Source organism: Elgaria multicarinata, chromosome 7 (assembly GCF_023053635.1).
Source record: "Elgaria multicarinata webbii isolate HBS135686 ecotype San Diego chromosome 7, rElgMul1.1.pri, whole genome shotgun sequence".
In the NCBI taxonomy this organism is placed as follows: Eukaryota; Metazoa; Chordata; class Lepidosauria; order Squamata; family Anguidae; genus Elgaria; species Elgaria multicarinata.
Genome location: NC_086177.1, coordinates 13,359,406 through 13,380,304, shown reverse-complemented (window position 1 = coordinate 13,380,304; position 20,899 = coordinate 13,359,406). Strand labels below are relative to the sequence as shown.

At 42.0% G+C, this 20,899-nt stretch overlaps 1 protein-coding gene across 1 annotated transcript in view; it reads left to right on the top strand.

Annotated features, from left to right (window-relative positions):
- Positions 1–20,899, top strand: part of GALNT12 (polypeptide N-acetylgalactosaminyltransferase 12) — a 37,975-nt gene that overhangs the window by 638 nt on the left and 16,438 nt on the right. The window contains exons 2-4 of the mRNA XM_063130218.1: positions 9,782–9,951; positions 12,680–12,869; positions 18,464–18,649. Of these exons, the coding sequence (XP_062986288.1) occupies positions 9,782–9,951; positions 12,680–12,869; positions 18,464–18,649 (546 nt within the window). The remainder of the gene's footprint in view (positions 1–9,781; positions 9,952–12,679; positions 12,870–18,463; positions 18,650–20,899) is intronic.

Sequence of the window (20,899 nt, the reverse complement as noted above, 5' to 3'; positions counted from 1 at the left end):
TAAGATTGTAGTGCCTGAGTTTGCTTTCCTTTCCCCCCTCCTCCTCCTCCCTCCCAATCCCCTTTCCTTTTGTGTCATGTCTTTTAGATTGTAAGCCTGTGGGCAGGGACTGTCAAGAAATACTTTTGTAAGCCGCCGTGAGAGCCTTTTTTGGCTGAATGGCGGCATAAAAATCCTTAAATAAATAAAACAAATAAATAAATAAAAGACAACAAACTTATTCTGGCATACGTTTTCGTGGGGGGATCTACACTACTGCTTTAAAGCGCTTTATAACAGTTTTGACAACTGTTGGGGCCCAGGACACACTGCATATACAGGTTTCGAAACGTTTTTAAAGTGCTTTAAAAGCAGACAGTGAGACGTTTCCAAATGAACATGCATAGGGTTGCACTTGGCAGGATCTACACTACTGCTTTAAAGCACTTTATAATAGTTATAAAGCGTTTTAACTGCTTTAAAGTGCTATAAAACTGTTATAAAGCGCTTTAAAGCAGTAGTGTAGATTCAGCCCTGGACTCTCTTCCTCAAGTGTATGATGTGGTCATCTTAGTACATTTGTGTGAGTGTGTAGGTATTAATGGGGAAGCGAGATCCAGGCAAAAGAGTAAATCCAATTTGTGTGGGTGTAATTTACTCCTAGCAGGTGGTGAGTTGGCAAAGCAGGATGTGTTGTGTACATAACTGCCTAAAGAGGGACAATTAAGTTTCTGTATTGTATTCATAAGGGCTCCAAATATATTTTTGTTGACGAATAGCCTCCAATCATACCAATGGTCATTTAACCCAGCCAGATCCACCTGTTGTCTTCCTCTAAAATTGTTAGAAATTTCTTATCTCCCCCACCCCCACCCGTCCATCTTTACATATCTGCATTGTCTGGGCACTGCTCAACACAAATTGAGAGACATTTCTGCTGGAAGGGTGAGCAGTATTTACATTTAGTGCTGTTGACCTACTGCAAGGGTTGCACTCTGTTCATAAGTTTGGGAATACATTTTGTTTCCAAAAGTGAAATTCCTACGCATATGGAAGAAAATTGAATGACGAAAACCTACAAATAATTGCTAAAGAAATGCAAGAAGTAGTTACATGGAGGGGCTTTTCTTTAATCTTCAGTGTGAATATAAAATCTGCTTAGTGGGAACATACATTTGATTCCCCCCCCCCACACACAAACAAACACATTGGCTTGGTTCAGACAACACACTAAACCATGCTGCTTAACCACGAAATCCCTTAACCATTTTGCGGTTAAGCAGAATGGTTTAGCGTGTTGTCTGAACCACCAGGCCATTGTTACACGGTTGCTCTTTTCATTAGCAGCCCCACTTTTCCGCATTTCTGCTCTTAAAGGGTCTTGTAATGATGTGCATTTACCAGAGAATGTTGAATTGGGAAGTTTTCTGCTGCCCTAAATCAGATGGAAACTGAGGCCAAAACTATATGTGATGCTGGAGGATGTTCAACCTGTTCTGGATGGGGTTGCACTCCCCCTGAAGGAGCAGGTTTGTAGCTTGGGGGTTCTCCTAGAACCATCTCTGTCACTTGAGGCTCAGGTGGCCTTGGTGGCATGGAGTGCCTTCTACCAGCTTCGGTTGGTGTCCCAGCTACACCCCTATATGAACAGGGATAACCTGGCTTCAGTTTTCTATGCCCTGGTAACCTCCAAGTTAGATTACTGCAATGCACTCTACGTGGGGCTGCCTTTGAAGACGGTTCAGAAGCTGCAGCTTGTGCAAAATACAACAGCCAGAGTGATAACAGGGACCAGAAGGTTCAAACATATAAGACCCACTCTGGCCCGTGTGCATTGGCTGCTTGTATGTTTCCGAGCCTGATCGAAGGTGCTGGTTTTAACCTATAAAGCCTTACACGGCTTAGGACCACAAAACCTGATGGAACGCCTCTCCCGACATGAACCTACCCATACACTGCGCTCAACATCCAAGGTCCTCCTCCGGGTGCCTACTCCAACGGAAGCTTGGAGGACGGCAACAAGAGAGAGGGCCTTTTCTGTGGTGGCCCTCCAATTGTGGAACAATCTCCCTGATGAGGCCCGCCTGGTGCCAGGTCAAGACTTTTCTTCCAGGCATTTCGCAATATGTAATTAGCCTGGGTTTGTTTTTGTATGTTTTTTGTGGTTTTAATTTTTTGTATATTGCTTTTAAGTGTTTTTATCCTATGTAAACTGCCCAGAGAGCCTCGGCTATGGAGTGGTATACAAATGTAATAAATAATAATAATAATAATAAACATGTAGTATAGTGGTGCATTTTAAATACTTTAAATTGCAGCTTTGGGGTGCAGTGATGAGGAATATGGCACTTGTGGGGAACCCCCTTGTCCTTCCTGCACCATAGTCCCTGTGAAAATTCCCTCCCCTGAAGCTTCTATTAGCCCTGGAAGGGAAGTTTCCATTGGCACAAGGAAAAGCTGATATATACAGAGTTGTGTGCATAGTGTTGACTTCTGTAGAACTGTTATTGCATGTGGTGCCTGTGGCTGGAAGTCAGAGGTGATACGGGTTTTCTGGAAAATTTTCAGTTTGCACTGGAAAAAAATCTGATACCCTAGTTTAATCTAACTTCGCACCTTTATTTTATTTGTATTTAGTAAACGACACAGATTTTTGTTAATTTTTTGTCCCAATACACCACAAATATTTGATCTGAAATATTTGATGAGGGAGACTAAAGCACACAAGGTACAATCCTATGCATGTTTAGACAAAAAAAATCCTAACACTCCCAGCATTCCCAAGCCATCATGGTCAGTGAATGTTGGGAGTTGTAGGACTTTCTTCTGTCTAATCAAGCATAGGATTGTGCCTTTAACTGTTATAATATATAGATTCTTTATTGCAATACTTGTAAACATGTAAAGACAATAGCAGAGTTTCTGTGTCTACACTTCACAGAACAGTTTTTTAAAACTCAAAATCGGAGATGGCCCTGACAAACTAGGCCATTGTTTAAATATAAGGGGTGGGGGGAGGAAAACAAATGTACTGAAAACTGTTGACACACTAATACATTTTAACAACCCTATATATCTACAACTTTGAAATGCAAAACTTGCCTAATATTGTATTTGCAATTGGCATCCATTCTTTGTTACTAATGAAATTATGGGATTTTTTTTCCCCCTGCAGAAAAATAAATTATTGGAAAAATTTCCATCCCATCTTACTGGAAGTCAGTCTATGCAGCAGACACATGCCAGAAATGGTTATGAGAATGGGTCCCACATCATCTCAGTTTTCACATGAGACATCTGTTTGAAATCACTTACATGTGAAAACTGGAAGCATATATGTTGATAAAAAAGTTTGTAGTATTTGTTGTGGTCATCACAGTATCAGTGAAGGGGGCTTTCCTTAGATGCTTTTCCCATTCAGTGATGAGAAATAAGAGGAGACCCTATTGTGTTCCTAATTAACACAATCAAAGATAGTTTTCTGAGAAAGGTTCTGAGATTTTTCTTTTCTTACCTACCTTACATCTCTTGTTCTGCAGTCGCATGTTCCAGGTAAACCTCTGGCCAGTCTTAACCTGAAGCGATTGTTGACCAGGGACAAATCACTGAACTCAGAGCAAGGTACCAGACCTTACAATAAAGCTAAATGCCAACTGCTCATTAATAAACATGATTGATAATGTTAGTGGACTGAGTGGGGCTATCTACCTCATCCAGGACAAGTATACCTGTTCATCATCAAATGTAGTGTAGTTGATCTCCTGTACCAAGTGCCCAAAAGTGACTTATGGCTCATCTACACCAAGCAGGATATTCCACTATGAAAGTGGTATATAAAAGGCAGGTGCCACACTACTGCTTTATAGCAGTATTGAAGTGCACTGCAGGATCTACACTACTGCTTGATAGTGGTAATGAAGTGCACTGACAACTGTTGGGGCCCATGACACATCTACACCAAGCAGGATATAGCACTATGAAAGTGATATGAAAGTGGTATGTGTCATGGGCCCCAACAGTTGTCAGTGCACTTCAATACCGCTATAAAGCAGCAGTGTGGCTCCTGCCTTTTATATACCGCTTTCATACCTCTTTCATAGTGAGATATCCTGCTTGGTGCAGATGAGTCCTTATATTGGCCAAACTGGTTTATCTTTAAAACAAATATTAAATGGGCATAAATCAAGCATAATAACATTGATAAGCCTGTCAGTGAACACTTGAACCTCCCTGGGCATACTGTCAAGGACCTCAGGGTAAAAGCGCTAACCCAAATGAAATCAGAGGCTTGCTTGGAACATGAGGTGGTAGAACAAGAGGGGTGGAGGGAATTTGATTGTTTTAATCAGGAACTTAAGGGATTATTGTTTCTATGCACATCATAAAGGCTTTTAATGTACTTTGTGGCCTTGTAACTGTTGATTTAAGAGAATAGAATGCTTGTTGCAGGTCTACCCGCTTAGCTGTCTTTTCAGACTCAAAGCATCCAGTTCCACTTATAGCATCTGATGAAGTGAGTTGTAACCCATGAAAGTTCAGATATCAAAATAGCTGAATAGCTGAAACAGTTAGTCTATATGTGTTCTACACGTAACCCTTAAATTTCAAAAGCTAAGGTCTGATATTTCAGCTAAGAAGCAGAGCTGAACATGACAAAGAGACTGCTGGCAATGCCCACGTGGATTATGCAGGGTACTTTCTTGAACAGGTTGGGTCAGCAAGACAGAAAGGGTAATGGACAGCTAGCATGAAGTGTGGAAACAACTGTGTCCACTGTCATGCCATTAAGGATACCATGCTTGGAAAATTTCCAGCTAGAAAATTCAGGCTCAACCCAATCCTGTAAAGATGGTTATCTCAGTTTGCCACTGAGGCTACAGTCCAATGCTTACTTAATAGGGGAGTGAATCTTCTTTTTGTTAGTGGAACTTACTTCTGAGTAAAGGTTCTTAGGATCACTCTGTTAATTGCTTTCTTCTTATGTCTGCCTGCCCTGGACGAGCCACAGCAGTAGCACTTGACAACATTTTCTAGCTTGAAATTTTCCAAGTATGCTTCCCTTAATGGCTTAAAAGTAGATAGTTGTTCCCATAATTTATGCTAGCTGTTAATTACTCTTTTTGTCTTCCCATCCCAACCTGTTCAAGAAAGTACCCTGCATGATAAACATAAGCATTGCCAGCAGTCTTTGTCATGTTCATTGCTTCTTAGTTCCATATCAGACTTCTGTTTCCAAAACTTTCTAAGATTGCTCTCGGAGAAGAAATTACCTGCGTCACTTTACCTCTTTAGACTAGAGTGTGTGTGTGTGTGTGTGTGTGTGTGTGTAAGCATTGTTGCGCTAGTGCAGCGTAGCTGAGTGGTGTGTACTTTTCCATTGCATGGGTGGAGCTCAGCTTTTGTCTCTCTGTCTGGCTATAAATAGCTATTAGCAAATTTTCAGGAATCGGATGTGGTACTTTGGCATTTTACTATGTTGGGGGGCACTTTCACAAGACTACTTCCACACCTGAAAATTGAGGGGGGAAATTCTCTTCTTGGTAAAATTTCCACTTCAAAAATTATCAAGTGATTTGGCTTGAAAGGAAGCAATAGGATAATAAGTGAGTGAAATGGAAAATGTTTGGGTGAGAGAGAGAGAGGTAGTAATTAATGAATGATATGATAAAATGTATCTGCTAGAAAACAGAGAATTGAGGAGGTTAATTTTATATATACTGACCTTGAAAATCCTGGGTCTGGAGAGGAAGGGAAATATTCAGAAGCTTTGATGTGTAACATACCACAGAGCCAGAACCAGATTGCTTCTTTATAGCGGAAAGGAGGCAGAAAGATCATAGCTTGATATGGCAGCAACATAATGACTTCCACATTAATGCCTTTGGGTGCCCAGGGAAGTCCCTATCCTTGGCAATCTGCTGGCTGGATAAAGAGAGGTGGGGGATAGAGAGAGGGCTAGGTAGGTGGCTAGTCTATCTGTAATTGGCTGTAAAGTTTTAACCTATTAATTGGTTAATAATTAGTTAATTAAACAATCACAGATTTTTAAAAAGCAACTCTGAAGGGGAGTAAGCGGTTTAAGAGAGGTTGCCCCAAAACTGCAAACTCCCCACAGTGTGGGCAGCAGGCAAACAAATTACCTGGTACACTGCCACTATCCCTTGAGATCCAAATTCAGCTTGATTCAGGGAATCCTTAGACCTTTCAGGATACACTTGGGGCACAGAAATAAGGATCAAGCTGGCACTCTCTATTTCATGCCCCAAGCCCCAAATTCTAAATAGTAGAAAAAACAAAGCAGAAGGCTCCGAATTCAGTACTGAGACTTAAGTGGAATAAATCATACACAAACTTTGAAATAGACATGAAGTTTATTAACAATAAGGAAGGGAGAAAGGGGTAGAAAAAGTGTACAAATAGAGGAAATCAGAGGAAATCCAAAGCAAGCAGAGACACCCTTTAAAAAGATAGAGGAACCTTTTGGAACATTAGAAAATCCCTTTGAAGCAATGCTGCAGGCAAAAACAATAAAGTACTACCTGTCCTATCCTATACTTTACCAAAGTAAGAGTCTTCCTATAGAGCAGGATTCAAAAGCTCATTGGTCTAAAAGCCAGCTAGCAGACAAAGACTAAAGATCAAAACAAAGGCCAGAATGAAGACCAAATGCAGAACAGATGGAAGACCAGTGGCAAGAGTAGTCCCCCTACCTTTATTCCCCCCCTTCAGATGTATGAGGTGAGCTTCCATAGCCAATCTATATTGAACAGGTAACTACCTCAGCTTCCAGGAAAGCGGGGAGTAGGAAAAAGCTCTCATTGCAACACAGCTGAAATCAGTCCATCTTATTTTGGCAGAAATGCAGCTTCAACCTTGAAGGCCTGGAGACTTACGATAGTGCATGCAGGTGGTTTTAAAAAGCATGTGCCAGCCCCTCCTCATGAAATGGAGCTTGTTAGCAGCAGCTAAACCTCAAAAAAAGAAGAAGATAATTAGTTGCCATCAAAAAACAATCAGAAAAATCAGACAGATATTTGAAAAGTGAAGTGATCTACTAATACCTTGTTTGAATAAAATAGCACAAAACTTAAATGAAGAATAATGTCAATCTCAGTCACAAGAGTATTCCGTGAAAAAATGTTCTACCTATTATTGTAAACAAACTATATATTCATACTCTGTAAATACCAACAATAGCTCTCCTAATATAACTCTAGTTGCGTAGGGCAACCATATTTTGGAAACCAAAAAGGGGGACAACATGGTCAGCCCCCAAGGGAGCGTGCCCCCCAGCATATCCGGCCCCAGGGGTTGTGTCCAGCACCAAGGGGGTGAGCCCACTTGAACATAGCCTTGGCCACATATCTAATTTTACAGCACACAACTAGGACAAATCTGTTCTACATAACATCTTAATGTTAAAATCACTGAAATAAAGAACAAGTGAGACATTCAGTGTACCTGAAATTAACTTCACTTACTCCTCCTTTTGTAGCTTTTGCTGTACTTTGAAGCTTTTGTTATACTCTGTGTGATACATTCTCCCCTTCCCTCAAATATCTTTTCTGACCGTATCCTCACTCCCCTGCAAGCTGCTGCTGCTGTTAATGGTACTTGCTGCCGGCTGGCTGGCTTTTTTATTTTTAAATTTCAATTTTTAAAAAAACTTGTGTATCATTTTCACAAATTTCTATACTCTAACATTAAGGTGGGTGTCATGGGCGGTGGACACTACTTCGCCCATTCACACTTCTCACTTATATACATTAGCTTCTCGAGGCTTGTGCATTGGCACCACTTTGCACATCCAGACTTTGAACTCTTATCTACTCCCTGCACAAACATGCGACTCCAAGATCTGCTTTCTAATGGCCTGTGTTGCATGCCAGCACTGTGGGGCTAAGTTACAACAGGTGTCTCTGGGTTGTCTGTGCAGCCTCTGTTGTCTCTCACTCTAAGTTATTGCAGACAAACCAAAGCCTCCAGCCTCAAACAATTTTCCTTTCTTTCTCTCTGCCAAAGTTTCTGGATGGTCCATCTGGGCTGTGCACTTGTGGCCAGGGGTATTGCTTATTGCAGCTTATTGCTTGGTCATGTGTGGTGGCTCTTACTTTAAAAACCTCCACTGCCAGCTGCCTTTACCTCCTCTCCTCCTGCACAACCGCTCAACTCTGATGCACTCCTAAAACACTCTGGGGGGCAAGCCAGCCTCTCCAGGCCAAGCTACAGGTGCATCTGGGTTGCCTTCAGTCTCTCTCTGCCTTATGCCAGCCAGCCAATGCCTCCAGTCTCAAACAGTCTTCCCCCACCCTCTCTCTGCCAATGTCTCCCAACGGTCCAGCCAGGCTGTGCACTTGTACTCTGTGGCTAGGGGTAGGGTGCCAGCTTGGTCGCATCCAGAGACTCTTGTTTTAAAAAAAACTCCACTGCCAGCTGCCTCTGCCTGCACCAACAATGGACTCTGAGACATTCTTAAAAGGCTCTGTTGGCATGCCAGTCTCTCAGGGCTAAGCTACAGCTGTCTCTGAGTTGTGTCTTCAGTCTAACTCTGTCTCTAAGAGATATACCAGCAAGCCAAAGCCACAAAGCTATCTATTTTTCTCTGACACACACTCCAAACGTTCTGCATTGCATGCCAGCAGTGCAGACAGAGCCTAGCTCACAAGTGAAAAAGTGAAGTGGAAGGGAAGGGAAAGCAAAGCAACGAAATGACATGCCAGGTTCCAACATCTGCAGCAACAGGACATCCATAAAGATGAGAGCCTCTCTCTCGACTGGCATCTCACCGTCGATCGTGAGAGTTTTTCTCTAAGGTTGACCCTTTATCACCCATGATGTGGAACTCTGAGAAAAAGTCCTCTGGCCTGTTCTGATTTGCCCTGTGGGCTGCTTTGACTGACCTCTCCTTTTCCGCATTTTGAACTGTGGACGCCTCGCTTCTGCTGAGCTCCAGGTGCCCAACTGCCCACCAAATCTGCAACAGGAAAGGTGCCCTGCTCTCTCAGCACTTCTTAGCTAAAAACTGGAGATCCCCTTGATGCCAAAGGCTGAAACTGCTCAAGGTACAAGACCCCAAAGAGGAGGTTTGACAACCTGAGTTTGAAGGATATGGCTCCAGCAGTTTAAAAAAAAATTAATTTTAAAACCTTGAACTTTAAAACATTCCTAAAAATCAATGGATGAATGGATCTGAGTCAAACATGGCATGACTAAAGCCCTCCTTAAGAGCTATCATGGTGCCAAGTTTCATATCTTTAGCTTTAAAAATAACGGACCTGTAAGCATTTTTGTTAATTACCATTAAAGTAGAGCTGCCCTTTGGGTGGGGAGGATGGGAAAAATCTGGATTGTTCTTCAAATTTCACAATTCCTCTCCTCCCAGATTTGTTATCAATAATCCGAACAAATCTGTTTTTTTTCCTGTCATATGGTTACCCTATAAGTTGTTTTTAAAAATGGTATTTACATGCGACTAATGGTACCAGAGCAGGGCTGGCATTCTCAGGTAGTACAGGATAACCGTTGGTACTTGGATCTATATTCTGATGAGTGTTTTGATACTGGCTTGAATTTCTTAATATATTTTATGCATTACTAAGTGTATCACAAACTGGAAGATATTCCTTATGGAGCCTGGTGCTTAATTTATGAATATGTATGATGAAATTCTAGGAGAAAATTCTTCCTTACAGCAGGATCTGCTATTTACAATCATATCTTGGTTTGCTTGTTCACCTCAGTTCTGTATAAATTGTTGAGAGATGCTTAATTTCACAACAATTAATGTGTGCTTTTCTTATAGATGTAGAGAGAAGAAATATGATTATTACAACTTGCCAAAGACTTCGGTTGTAATAGCTTTTTATAATGAGGCATGGTCAACGCTTCTGAGAACAGTTCATAGCGTTCTTGAAACATCTCCTGACATTCTTTTAGAAGAAGTCATCCTCGTTGATGATTACAGTGATAAAGGTAAGCTGCTTTGGAGTGTTTTGACAAAGCACTCTGTTGGCATAGGACTTCCGGTGAACTAATAGCACTTGTAATAGCTACAATACTTAGAGGCAAACACAGACCAAGAGCTTGTCTTCACAGTGCTGAGTTGGTGCCACTCCACTGCCAAACCCTGCAGTATCACTGGGTGTGGGAATGGCAGCAAGTTATTCCACGAAGGGAGGCAACATGGGCTTTCTGGCGGCCGTTAGACTTGCTGGGCCCTCCCCCTCTCCTTCCCCTAGCTTCCTGCAACCAGTGAGAGGTCACCATTCATCTGGCAACGCCACCCGGCACAGTGTCTGAGAGGACAGATGGGGAAAAGCCGCAATGACCTCGCTTGGGCAGGAAAATTGAGTAAGTTTCTTCTGCGGGTCTTCAGCCCTTTGCTCCAGGGTGGCTCCAGATTGGCAGCTGCATCATATAACTGATGCACTGTGGATCTGGAGCTTCCCGGGGGCTTCCAGAGAGTATAGACAGCTGCCAATTTAGAAATATTGTCTACATCTTTGTATCAGAGTAGGGAGTAGGGAGTATATTGTTAAAGGAGTAGAGAGTATATTGTTAAATTAACAAAAACTGAATTTTTCTTGCATTGTGATGCCTTGAAAGTTGTAGCCTTTGCTTAATACTCCTACAAATTACTTTTTAGTGACCCTTGTGTGATATCCCATCCAGATGCCATGATGGTGTTCCATCTCCCCCCACCCCCCAATCCCCTTTAAAAAGTCATGCTGGACTTTCACTGGTGAGCAATGAAAATGCTCTCTAACATGGAATTGGTCTGAATGCTATTTCTGAGACTACCTGTGGGAGCAGAAACAGCATTTAGGCACTCTCTATTTTGCCTGGATACCAACTACACCAGGTGAGAGTCTTCCAGCTGCCAAGTACCATTGCTAATACCACCAGAGGGAAAGGAAGCAGCAGCCCCTTCATTGTACTCAGATCCATCACCTGCAGAATTACTGTTGTCATGCAGATGTGAAGGGCTTTGGAGAATAGAAAGGCAGGATAGGCAGTCTGAAGTCCTCCTTAAGTTTTGGGCTTTAACTTTCATAAGATCCAGCCAGCATGGCCATTGATCAGGGATTATGGGAGTTGTCAGATCTTGACTTCCTAGAACTGAAGCGCAAGTCACAATAAACTCTTTTATTGCAACGGTTCTAGTAATTAGCTATCAGCTTTTACAGTCCACAGATAACAGTTCTGAACAGAAACTGTCCTTCATCATCACAAGGAAACGGCCAACCAGCCCTGTGTACACCACACAAAATCAAACCACACAGATCCAGAGTTCCAGTGAAAGTGGGAAACTGGGAAATCTAATTCTGGTTGCTCTAATAGAGGGGAGTAGCTACTAAAGACCAGTATTGGACATTTTATCTTGGAAGGAAATTTGGTTTTTAGATGGTTGCTATGTCTCATTGGGCATCTCTGCTCCACTCCCTTTAATTGCCAGACTAAGGAAGACACCCCTGAAACTCCTTCTACTGCAGAGATGTCCTCCTTCTGCCCTGTTCCTATGAAAGATGTCTCCAGTTGAGATGCAAGGGTCACCATAAAGCTCATGTCTCCTGGTTGTGGGAGATAGGCTGAATCAGTGTCCTTTATCTCCCACCTCCTAGTTCATAAGCAAGTGGGAGACATGGAGGAATGGGGTCTCAGCCACCTGGCTTCCCATGGCTGGGCCTGACTCTACAGCATCTCCTTCTGACTTAGAATCAATGTCAGAGGTCTCACAGGACTTGTAATGCAAAAAAACTGAAGGGTACTCGGTTGCCCACCCCTGGGCTAAACCATATCTGAAAAGGAATGTTGTTCAAATTCCAAAACCATTGCATCATTGGAGAAAAGTGCCAGAGATGGAAGTATTGGACAGTCCAACAAGGGAGATGGAGCCAGGGTGAGGAAAGGCATCAGGAGGGCCCCAAACCTGGGACCCTTCTGTGACTACACTGGAGTTGCAGTCCAACACACCTGGAGTTTGCTAGGTTGGTGAAGGCTGTCATGAGGGCTGGGAACAACTTTGGTGGATAAACATGGCAGAATCTATCAGAGGTTGATGGATAAATAAAAATCACTGGGGGCTGGACTGCCGGCATTACAAGTGGATTGTACTCAAAATCTTTTGGAAGCATAATAGGTCATCCGAGGGCCTGCTCCTGGTGGTTCCACCTAGATCCATCCTCCGATTGGAGCCCACCAGGGGAAGAGCCTTCAGCGTGGTGGCTCCCCTCCTATGGAATTCCCTGCCTCTGGAGGTCAGGCAGGCTCCAACCTTGTACTCCTTTCAGCGCCTCCTGAAAACATCTTTATTCCAGGAAGCCTTTCCTTAATATGCAGCCTTGAGTCTCTGTATTTGCTTCTTTTAAAATTTGTTTTAAGTGTTTTATTCTGGTTTTTAATTTTCATTTTATCTTGTACACCGCTCTGAAATTTTTCAATGGGGAGTGGTAAATAAATAAATAAATAAATAAAATCTGTGCTGTGTACGTGAAACTAAATTATTCCACTATGTATAGAAAGCTAATTATCTTTTGAAAATCTCCTTGGGATAGCTTTGCCCTGAAAGACGGCATAAAAGTTCTTTGAAAAAATAAATAATAAATTAAAAATCAGAATAAATGGGTGGAAATGTTCTGATGAAAAGCTGTTTTGCTGTCAATTATTTGCATAACTACCATTTGTTATATCTTCGTAACAGAACACTTAAAGGAGGCTTTGGAAAACCATGTGGCTAACTTGCGCAAGGTACGACTCATCAGAGCAAATAAGAGAGAAGGCCTGGTCCGAGCAAGACTGCTGGGAGCTTCTATTGCAAAAGGAGATGTTCTTACATTTCTTGATTGCCACTGTGAGTGTCATGAAGAATGGCTTGAACCATTATTGGAAAGGTAATGTTCAGACAAACACTCCTTGTTTGCATTCAAACATAAAGGCATCTGGTAACACTTAATTCCACACACACACACCGTGTTAGCCAGAATGTTTGCCTTGCATTCTATAAGTTCTGCCTTATGCTTTTTAATGCTTTTTAATGCTCAATACAACCTGGTGAAGAGCAAGAATCATGATGCTTCATTTCACTAGGCTTTCTTAAAATGTGTGGTACCAGTTTTTAAATGATTTAAGCTGCTTTCATATTTTAAAAAATAACACCAACACACGTGTGTGTTAAAAAACAACAACACATAAATAATGAGGGGTCGCCAGGATTGTGAGTGGTAGAACAGGAAGGTAGAGAAAAGAGAAGTAGAGGAAATGGGCAAAGAAAGGAAATGGCAGGTGGAGAGGGGGCGATTTTTTTCTCCTTCGAAAGATGCTTTGCTTATATTATATTGGGACGATACTACTAGGGCTGTAACTGCTGACGTTGTGAATTGGGTTCAGATTCTTGTATGACAGAGATGTTGTTGTTGGAGTTGTAGGAGAGTGAGGGGAAAGGAATGTATGCATGATCTGAAAATGCTTAATGGTAGATAGTGTTTATGCAGTGTTTCTGACAACACAAAAGACATAGAAATTCATTGTCACCACACCTCCAAATATTAAGCATAGAGTTGGGGAATGAGGTCATGACCGATTTAAAAAAAATGAAAATCCAGTGTTGAACAGTTCCTGCCTTCAGCAGCCATCATAGTAGTGGTACCTCTGCATTGTGCATGCAACAGTAAAAATTGAGACCTTATAAAAATAATTAAGGGAAAGTGGAACTTTAGGCAGAATATCTAAACATTCAAAAGCAATATGATGATGTGGGAGATCACAGGTGAATAATGCTTAAAGCGTAATATTTTGTGGGAGCCATTTTGAAAAGAAAAATTAATCTTTGATTTTATTTAATTGTTTGGACTCTAATTTTAGAGCCCAGTGAATTGGCTCCAGCAAAGAGGGTTGCATGGCCCTCTTTGCATGCCCTATTTGGAGGTGTGGTGACAATGAATTTCTATGTCTTTTGTGTTGTCAGATGGCAGGGCTCGGTCCAAGCTACTTGCCCAGACACATATGTGCACATGCATGTACACGCACTCCATGAGCAGCAAACTGTCCATGGGAGGCTTTTCTGCATGGGCAGCTTCCTTCCAAAGCAGAGAGCTTTGTCGGTCTGTACACAGAAAGGCAGCAATTGTGAACTGTTCATGGAGGTTAAGAGCAATCTCTCCTTCCATGGGCAGTTTGCTACCTTTCAATGCTGCATAGTGACAAAATTAGTTCCTTTGTCACCCCACAGTAGGGAAAGGCTGTTATCTACAATCGGGAGCTGATTAGAGATAACAGATTTTTAGTGCTGCATGCTGCTATGGGCTGAAAGGTAGCAAACTGCCCATGGAGAAAGAGAGTGATCTCTTCTTCCTCCATTGGCAGGACACTATCTTTCTATGCTGCATGGTGACCCCAGTGATTGGGAAAACGTATCTCCAATCAGCAGCTGATTGGAGATAACAGCTTTTCAGTGCTGTGTGGTGACAAAGGAAACTCCTTACTTATTCAAGATAAGTAGAGTATTGCATGCAGGGTGACATGCAGCATAGAAAAGCAATGGGAAAAGGGGACAAGGGGAAAAAGTGGGGACGACGACTCGGGAATAGTCTAGTGAGCCAGATGTGGAAGTTGTATCTGGCCCGTGGGGTGATCTTTCCCACAACTGGCTTATGGAACTGGCTATAGAGGTCTGTTTTATCACATTCAGTTATTTGCCAAGCTACTCTTGAATTCTTTTTTGACGGTGTAGATAATCCACAAGATGGCAGCGTAGTGCAAGATTTAGGCTGAAAGTAAATGATTATCCTGGTATTTAACAGTCTTCTGTGGTACAAACTTTGCATTCATTCACACATTCCCTGGTCTGTCTCTCCCCCCCCCCCCCCCCCACACACACTTTCAAGGGTTATGTACTTGTGTGAGCTGGTAGCTCATAGATCTGTCACAGGAGCATCTATTATCTACTAGCAGTGATGCAAACAAACTGTTGTAGGATATTGTTACATGCTGGAATGCACTGTACCAATGTACCATTATATGCCTAGCAATATTTTTTGCTGTCCAGTCGTCAAGCTATTGCTGTATCGCTGCAGATCTGATTGGAATAAACTGAGTGCCCTGATTCAAGAGTTAAAGAACTGTAGCTTTCTTTCGCAAGGTCCTTTGTAAAAAAAAATAGCTGGTCAGACACAGCTTGAAGTTTGAAATTAGAAATAAAATGATGAAGCTGTCTGGTGACATTGATACTGTATAAGCTGAAATGATTGGGCCCACTTATTTCCCAATGTATGGTATTGCTGTGAACATTAGGGATCATTGTGGTTGCTGCATTCAGCTGACCAGTACAGTGGTGAAGAAGGGAGAGAAAATGCTCTCATTCACACTAGTAAACAGTGCACTGTGGATTATTTAAGCCATGGTAAGGGATGTAAAATTTCTGGAACTTTTGAGGCTATGGAAGAAAACTGTTTTCCCCGTTTTTTGGATTTGGATGATATGACCACCCCCATTTGGGGATTGTATATGCAAAATGCCAACTGGCACATGTCACGATTCACTGTGGCTTAAATGGTGGGCTGTTCGATCATGTGAACCAGATCAGTGACCCAGTTCACACAATCAAAACAAGCCACTGTGGTTTAAAGAAGCCACGGTGAATTGCAAGTCATAGTGTATCCCAGCACATGCTGGGTGCAATTTGCATAATCACTACTCATCCACAGCTTATCATGTTGTCCAGACCTGGGCAGCATGGCTTGCCGGATGGTTAGACAACTCTCAAATAGCTCATAGACTGTTGTAGTATTATTTGAGGGATGTTTAACCCTCCAAAAAGTCATGTTGGCTGTGGCCAGGCAGGGATTATGCACATTGTGCCCGGCACACATCGTGGCTCACAACAAGCCACTGCAGCTTGTTCTGATTATGCAAACTGGCCCAATGTTTGTCTGAGTAGGGGTTGCTGCAGGTTCTGGCCTTTAGGCTGCTTCGCTTTAATGTCTGTGGCTGAGTTTGGACGACACTTTACGCAACAGAGGGGGGAATAATCAACCGACTATTCGTTATTGCGCTAGTACTCCCCACACAACATGTTGCACTGCCGCTGTTACGCAGCTAAGGCTGCCCGCCGTGGTTGACTGACATTCCAGCCCTCTGTTGCTCCTCCCTCCCTCTTCTCTCAGTCCTCCCAGCCCTATCCCATCAGCCATTGCAAGTTCTGCTGGCTGTAGAGGAGCAGCCGGGGCTCCCGAAATAGTGCACTCAACGCATTGAATTTGACAACAGAGCCCGCCACATGACATGTTAAGCAATGGGTCTCTGGATAAGCAACAGAGCAGACCATTGTTTTTTTCCCCTGTTGGTTAAAACAGTGTTAAAACAGTGACAAAATAGTGTACCATGAGTTGTGTGTCTTGTGTGTTGCCCACCAGATGACCCTCATCATTTTGACGATAAGCAACACAACAGATTATTGTCTAATTAATCAACCCTTGCTTATCATGTCGTCTGAACCCACCTTGTGAGCCCCCATACTATTCTAGTTCTCTTGCTCTCCTTTCCTCAATTTCTCTGACTTCATCTTCTCTTTTCCCCTCTTCTTCCTTCCTCTTCCCCTTTGGCTGCTTGGCAACCAGTCTACAGCTTGCCTGTCTGCTTAGATTGTGGTCATCTCACTGACAGACCCAGTCAGGAAGCTTTGGCCAGTGAGTTCTTGAAGTAACTTGGACTGAAGAGTGAGTAAAATGAGTCTCCTTGTGCTTTGGAATGTTAGGAGTGGTGGATGTTTTGCTGTCTCTCAGCTTTGTATTTGTGTCAGCATCTCTTTTGTCCTAAATTTCCATCACTTTCTTTGAAGATGATTACTGAAAGAATTAGTCAAAAGTACAGCTAGACAGCAGCAATATAAGTTTTTTTTCCTGTTTCGTCTTTGCACCTTTCACTTACTATATGATACAAGTAAAAAAAAAATCTCTTTAACCCAGCTTAATATTGTGTTGGGAGGGAGGAGTGGGGCGCGGTGAGGGGGAGGTCAGTGTGCCATAATGCTCCCTGTTATTATTTGGGTCTAAAATATACATGGATTGTTGCCTTGCTTCACACTGGCTGTTACAAATGGTAATCAAAAATACAAAAGAGGTTACTCTCCAGGTTTCTTGTGGTAGCTAAACTCTAAAACAGCGGAAAATTTCCAGCAGTTAAGAGTGTTTGTGCTTAACTTCCATTTTACGAAGTGCAATTATTAAACTCAATGCTTGTGCCTCTCCTGCAGTTCACTGATTGTGTGCTTTGTCTAAGTGGTATTCATTGATTATCCAAACTTTCTGCTGTTTGATTAGGCTTTTGGTACTAATGTCTCCAAGCAGTTGCATTTTGTTAGGTTACAGCAGCCTTCCCCAATCTGGTTCCCTCCAGATGTTTTGGACCCATCAGCCCAAGCTAGCATGGCCAAATGGTCAGGAATGCTGGGAGTTGAAGTCCAAAACATCTATAGGACAATAAGATGGGAAAAGCTGGGTTAGAACCAGGTACTCAAATTGTGGGATGAGATTCCCTGGGTTGGGTTGGGGAAATAAGGATTGGAAGTTAGTAGTAACCTGCTGTTGTCACAAGATAAATGACAGATGGAACACATTCCCTCCTGGTTGAAATCTCTCTCTTGAGATGCCATGTGGGAACTCTACAGACAGTAGCTGAGGGGGAATGAGGTAGTTATTTTCACTTTGGATGTTGTGCTTGAAGCAGCTGGGCAAGAGAGTAGAGTTAACAGATAAGGGTAAACACCGCTGCTAAAACAAATGTTAACAACCCCTCACTCCCACCCCAAAATGCTCATCCCATCAGACATTTGGGAAATGTCTGTATGTTCACTCAACAAACAGAGCTTAACACAGGATAGAGATGTAAACATTTCTAGGGATTTTGAAGCCATAGCAAAATGTTTTTCCCCATTTGGTGGTGGTGGTAAACAGATTTTTTTGGGGGGTGGGAATTGAAATATATGTAATAATAGCTTTCATTCTTTAATGTTGTAAATTGTCTTACATAAAACCATGCTAGACATTTTGAGTGAGGAAAACCTTGTCTGAAAAAGGATTTCACACATTCTAAAAGAGAAAATATATCATAGAAGGTTTTTTTCCATTGGAAATATTGAAAAGAAAAGAAAATCCTATTTTTTCTGATCCCCCCCACTCAGGCCTTCACATTTCTAGTGTAAGGTTTGGGCAGGGAGCAGAACAAGCAGAAGGTACAATATGTTTAGAAGGGGGAGTGATTCCAAATGTTTGAGCGAAATTTAAGCTAGAAGCAAAGGTATGATTTTATATTTACTTTAAAAAAAGAATAGAAAAAAAGGTTATCAAAATTTCCTGTAGTAGACTATAAAACAATAAGCTACATAATCTATAAAAAGGATGTGTGTGCTAGTTTTCCTCCATACTGGTATTTGACATTTATCTTTTCTGCTACCAACAAGCAAATAATATATCTTTATAAACTTACTTAGAATTAAAGAAGAACCATCAGCTGTTGTCTGTCCTGTTATCGATGTGATTGACTGGAACACTTTTGAATATATGGGAAATGCTGGAGAACCACAGATTGGCGGTTTTGACTGGAGACTGGTCTTCACTTGGCACTTGGTGCCAGAGAGGGAGCAACAACGGAGGAGATCCAAGACTGATGTCATCAGGTCAGGTTGATTTCTGCCAGTCTTTAAAACCTGTTAAGCCTATTGGGATGAATAATAATTGGAAATTACTCAACACTAAACCTGAATGTTATATCTGTAATGCATACATTTCTGGATTGTCATACGGCAATAGAAATTCTGCTTTAAAAATAAGGTGTGTAATCCTTCCCCTTTCCTTTTATAAATCTAGTCCCACCCCTAGGAAAAATAGCACTCTGTGTGAGGAGTGCCTTCAGCCCTTCCCATTGGTGTAGAGTTTTCTTTTATTACTCAAGCTTGAGAACTTTTTAAAAAAAGGTTAACAAGTGTTAATGGTTAACAAGTGTTAATGTTTTTCTTTGGCCTTGCTCACTGCAAGGGCAAAGTAAAGTACACTCAACAAACACCAAGTCACCAAGCTCAGCTTGGTGCCGCCTTCAGCTGGCACCCAGGACAAGCACTCAGCTCATTCATCCTTAAAGCCATCCCTGTGTAAATGTATTTTTGCATTGTGCACTTCTCAGCACACAAAGATATAAACCTGGATCTGTGGAGTGAGAGGCAAATTCAAATATTAATAGGGGACAAAGGAAGAGCACTAGTGTTCAATTCATAAGACCAAGGCAAATGAAATATTGGTTACAAATGAATTACGGTGTATCTGGAATGGGTTTTACACAGTTATCTTCACTGAATACCAAAATCTTCTCTCTAAATTTCCCTTTAATAGGGCTGAACAAACTCATTCAGAAATAACAGTGCAGAAAGGAAAGGAAGGAAAGGGTCATTACTGACTCTTGGAGGGACGACAGCTTTTGCTGACGTTTTCTTGGCAGGCCTTATAGCGAGGTGGTTTGCCGTTGCCTTCCCCGGCCGTTATTACCTTTCCCCCAGCTAACTGGGTACTCATTTTACCGACCTCGGGAGGATGGAAGGCTGAGTCGACCGGAGCCAGCTTTTCAGCTGCCTGAAACCAGCTTCCGCTGGGATCGAACTCCGGCCGTGGAGAGAGCCAGCAGACTTTAAATTTCCCCTTTTTCCCAGCCTTCCCAACCTGGTGCCCTCCAGATGTATTAAAATACAACTCCCATCATTCATGACCATTGCCGGTGCTGGCTGCGGGTAGTTGGAGCTGATGTCCAAAGCATTTGGAGTGCCCCAGTTGGAAAATGCTGCCTTATGGGTTCAAAAGAAAACTCTTCCAGGCCCCAACAAACAAAATGATAAGTGTCTCAGTTTTAGAAGATAGCTTCAATGCTGCTATGAAAAACAGGGGTAGAAATTTGAGCTGCTGCTAGGAATTGCAGCTGCATTTTATGAGGACAAGTGGGAGCCCATCAGTGGTTGATGCAATTAAAATTAGAGCACCCGCAAAGAGGGCAGCCATCCTAGCCATGCAAGGCTCTGATAACCACAGTAATATATTTCTTATTTTATATTAATGCCTCTGATGTTGTTCTATTTAGAGAAGCTGAGCTTTTTCAAAAGATGATAGCAGGTCCCCTTTATATAAAGCATTTTCTGTTGGGAGGGCAAAAGGCAGAATATTCCTATTTATTGTCCCTTGCAAATTCATGTAACTTAAGTTTCTGTATTGCCCTTTCTCTTTGAAGACATGCAATATTGCTAGATGTTCTGAATTCCATATTCTGCCCTTGTTAAATTGTATTCGTTCTCTCCTTAAAAGTTGTTTGTACATTACTGGCCTGTTTCTACATCCTGATCGTTGTTTGCCTCATTCAGCTTAGCTGAGCCCTTGCTATATCACTTCTGTTTGGTTTGTATAATCAGCACAAAAAAAAAAATTGTCTCCTTTTTTCTATTACTAATTGGCATTAGATTCTGGGACCTTGGCAGAGAGAAAGGGGACGTCTGTTACATCTGATCCTTCCTCATTGTCATTTTGCAGATGGAGTGTGCCTTTATTGTGTGAATGATGTACATATAATTGGGGAAACTGGTTCAGTTAAAGTGCTGTTAAAGTAACACTCTTGACTTTTTATTGGATCAGTCTCTTTTAAAACCATTTGAATTCATCACCATAGTGTATATGGGATTTTGGATAGCTTAGGCTGCTGCTTAATAGGGCATACATATATATAATCAGTTTTATAACATTAACTGTCACGGTTTCCCTGTAAAGGATCACGGGGATTGTAGTTTAGTGAAGGATGCTTTGACTGTCTAATGACATACCCTATCTGTAAATCAAGTGAATCCCCAAGAGAGCTTACATTAAATAACAAAATAAAACCCAATACATTTAAAATG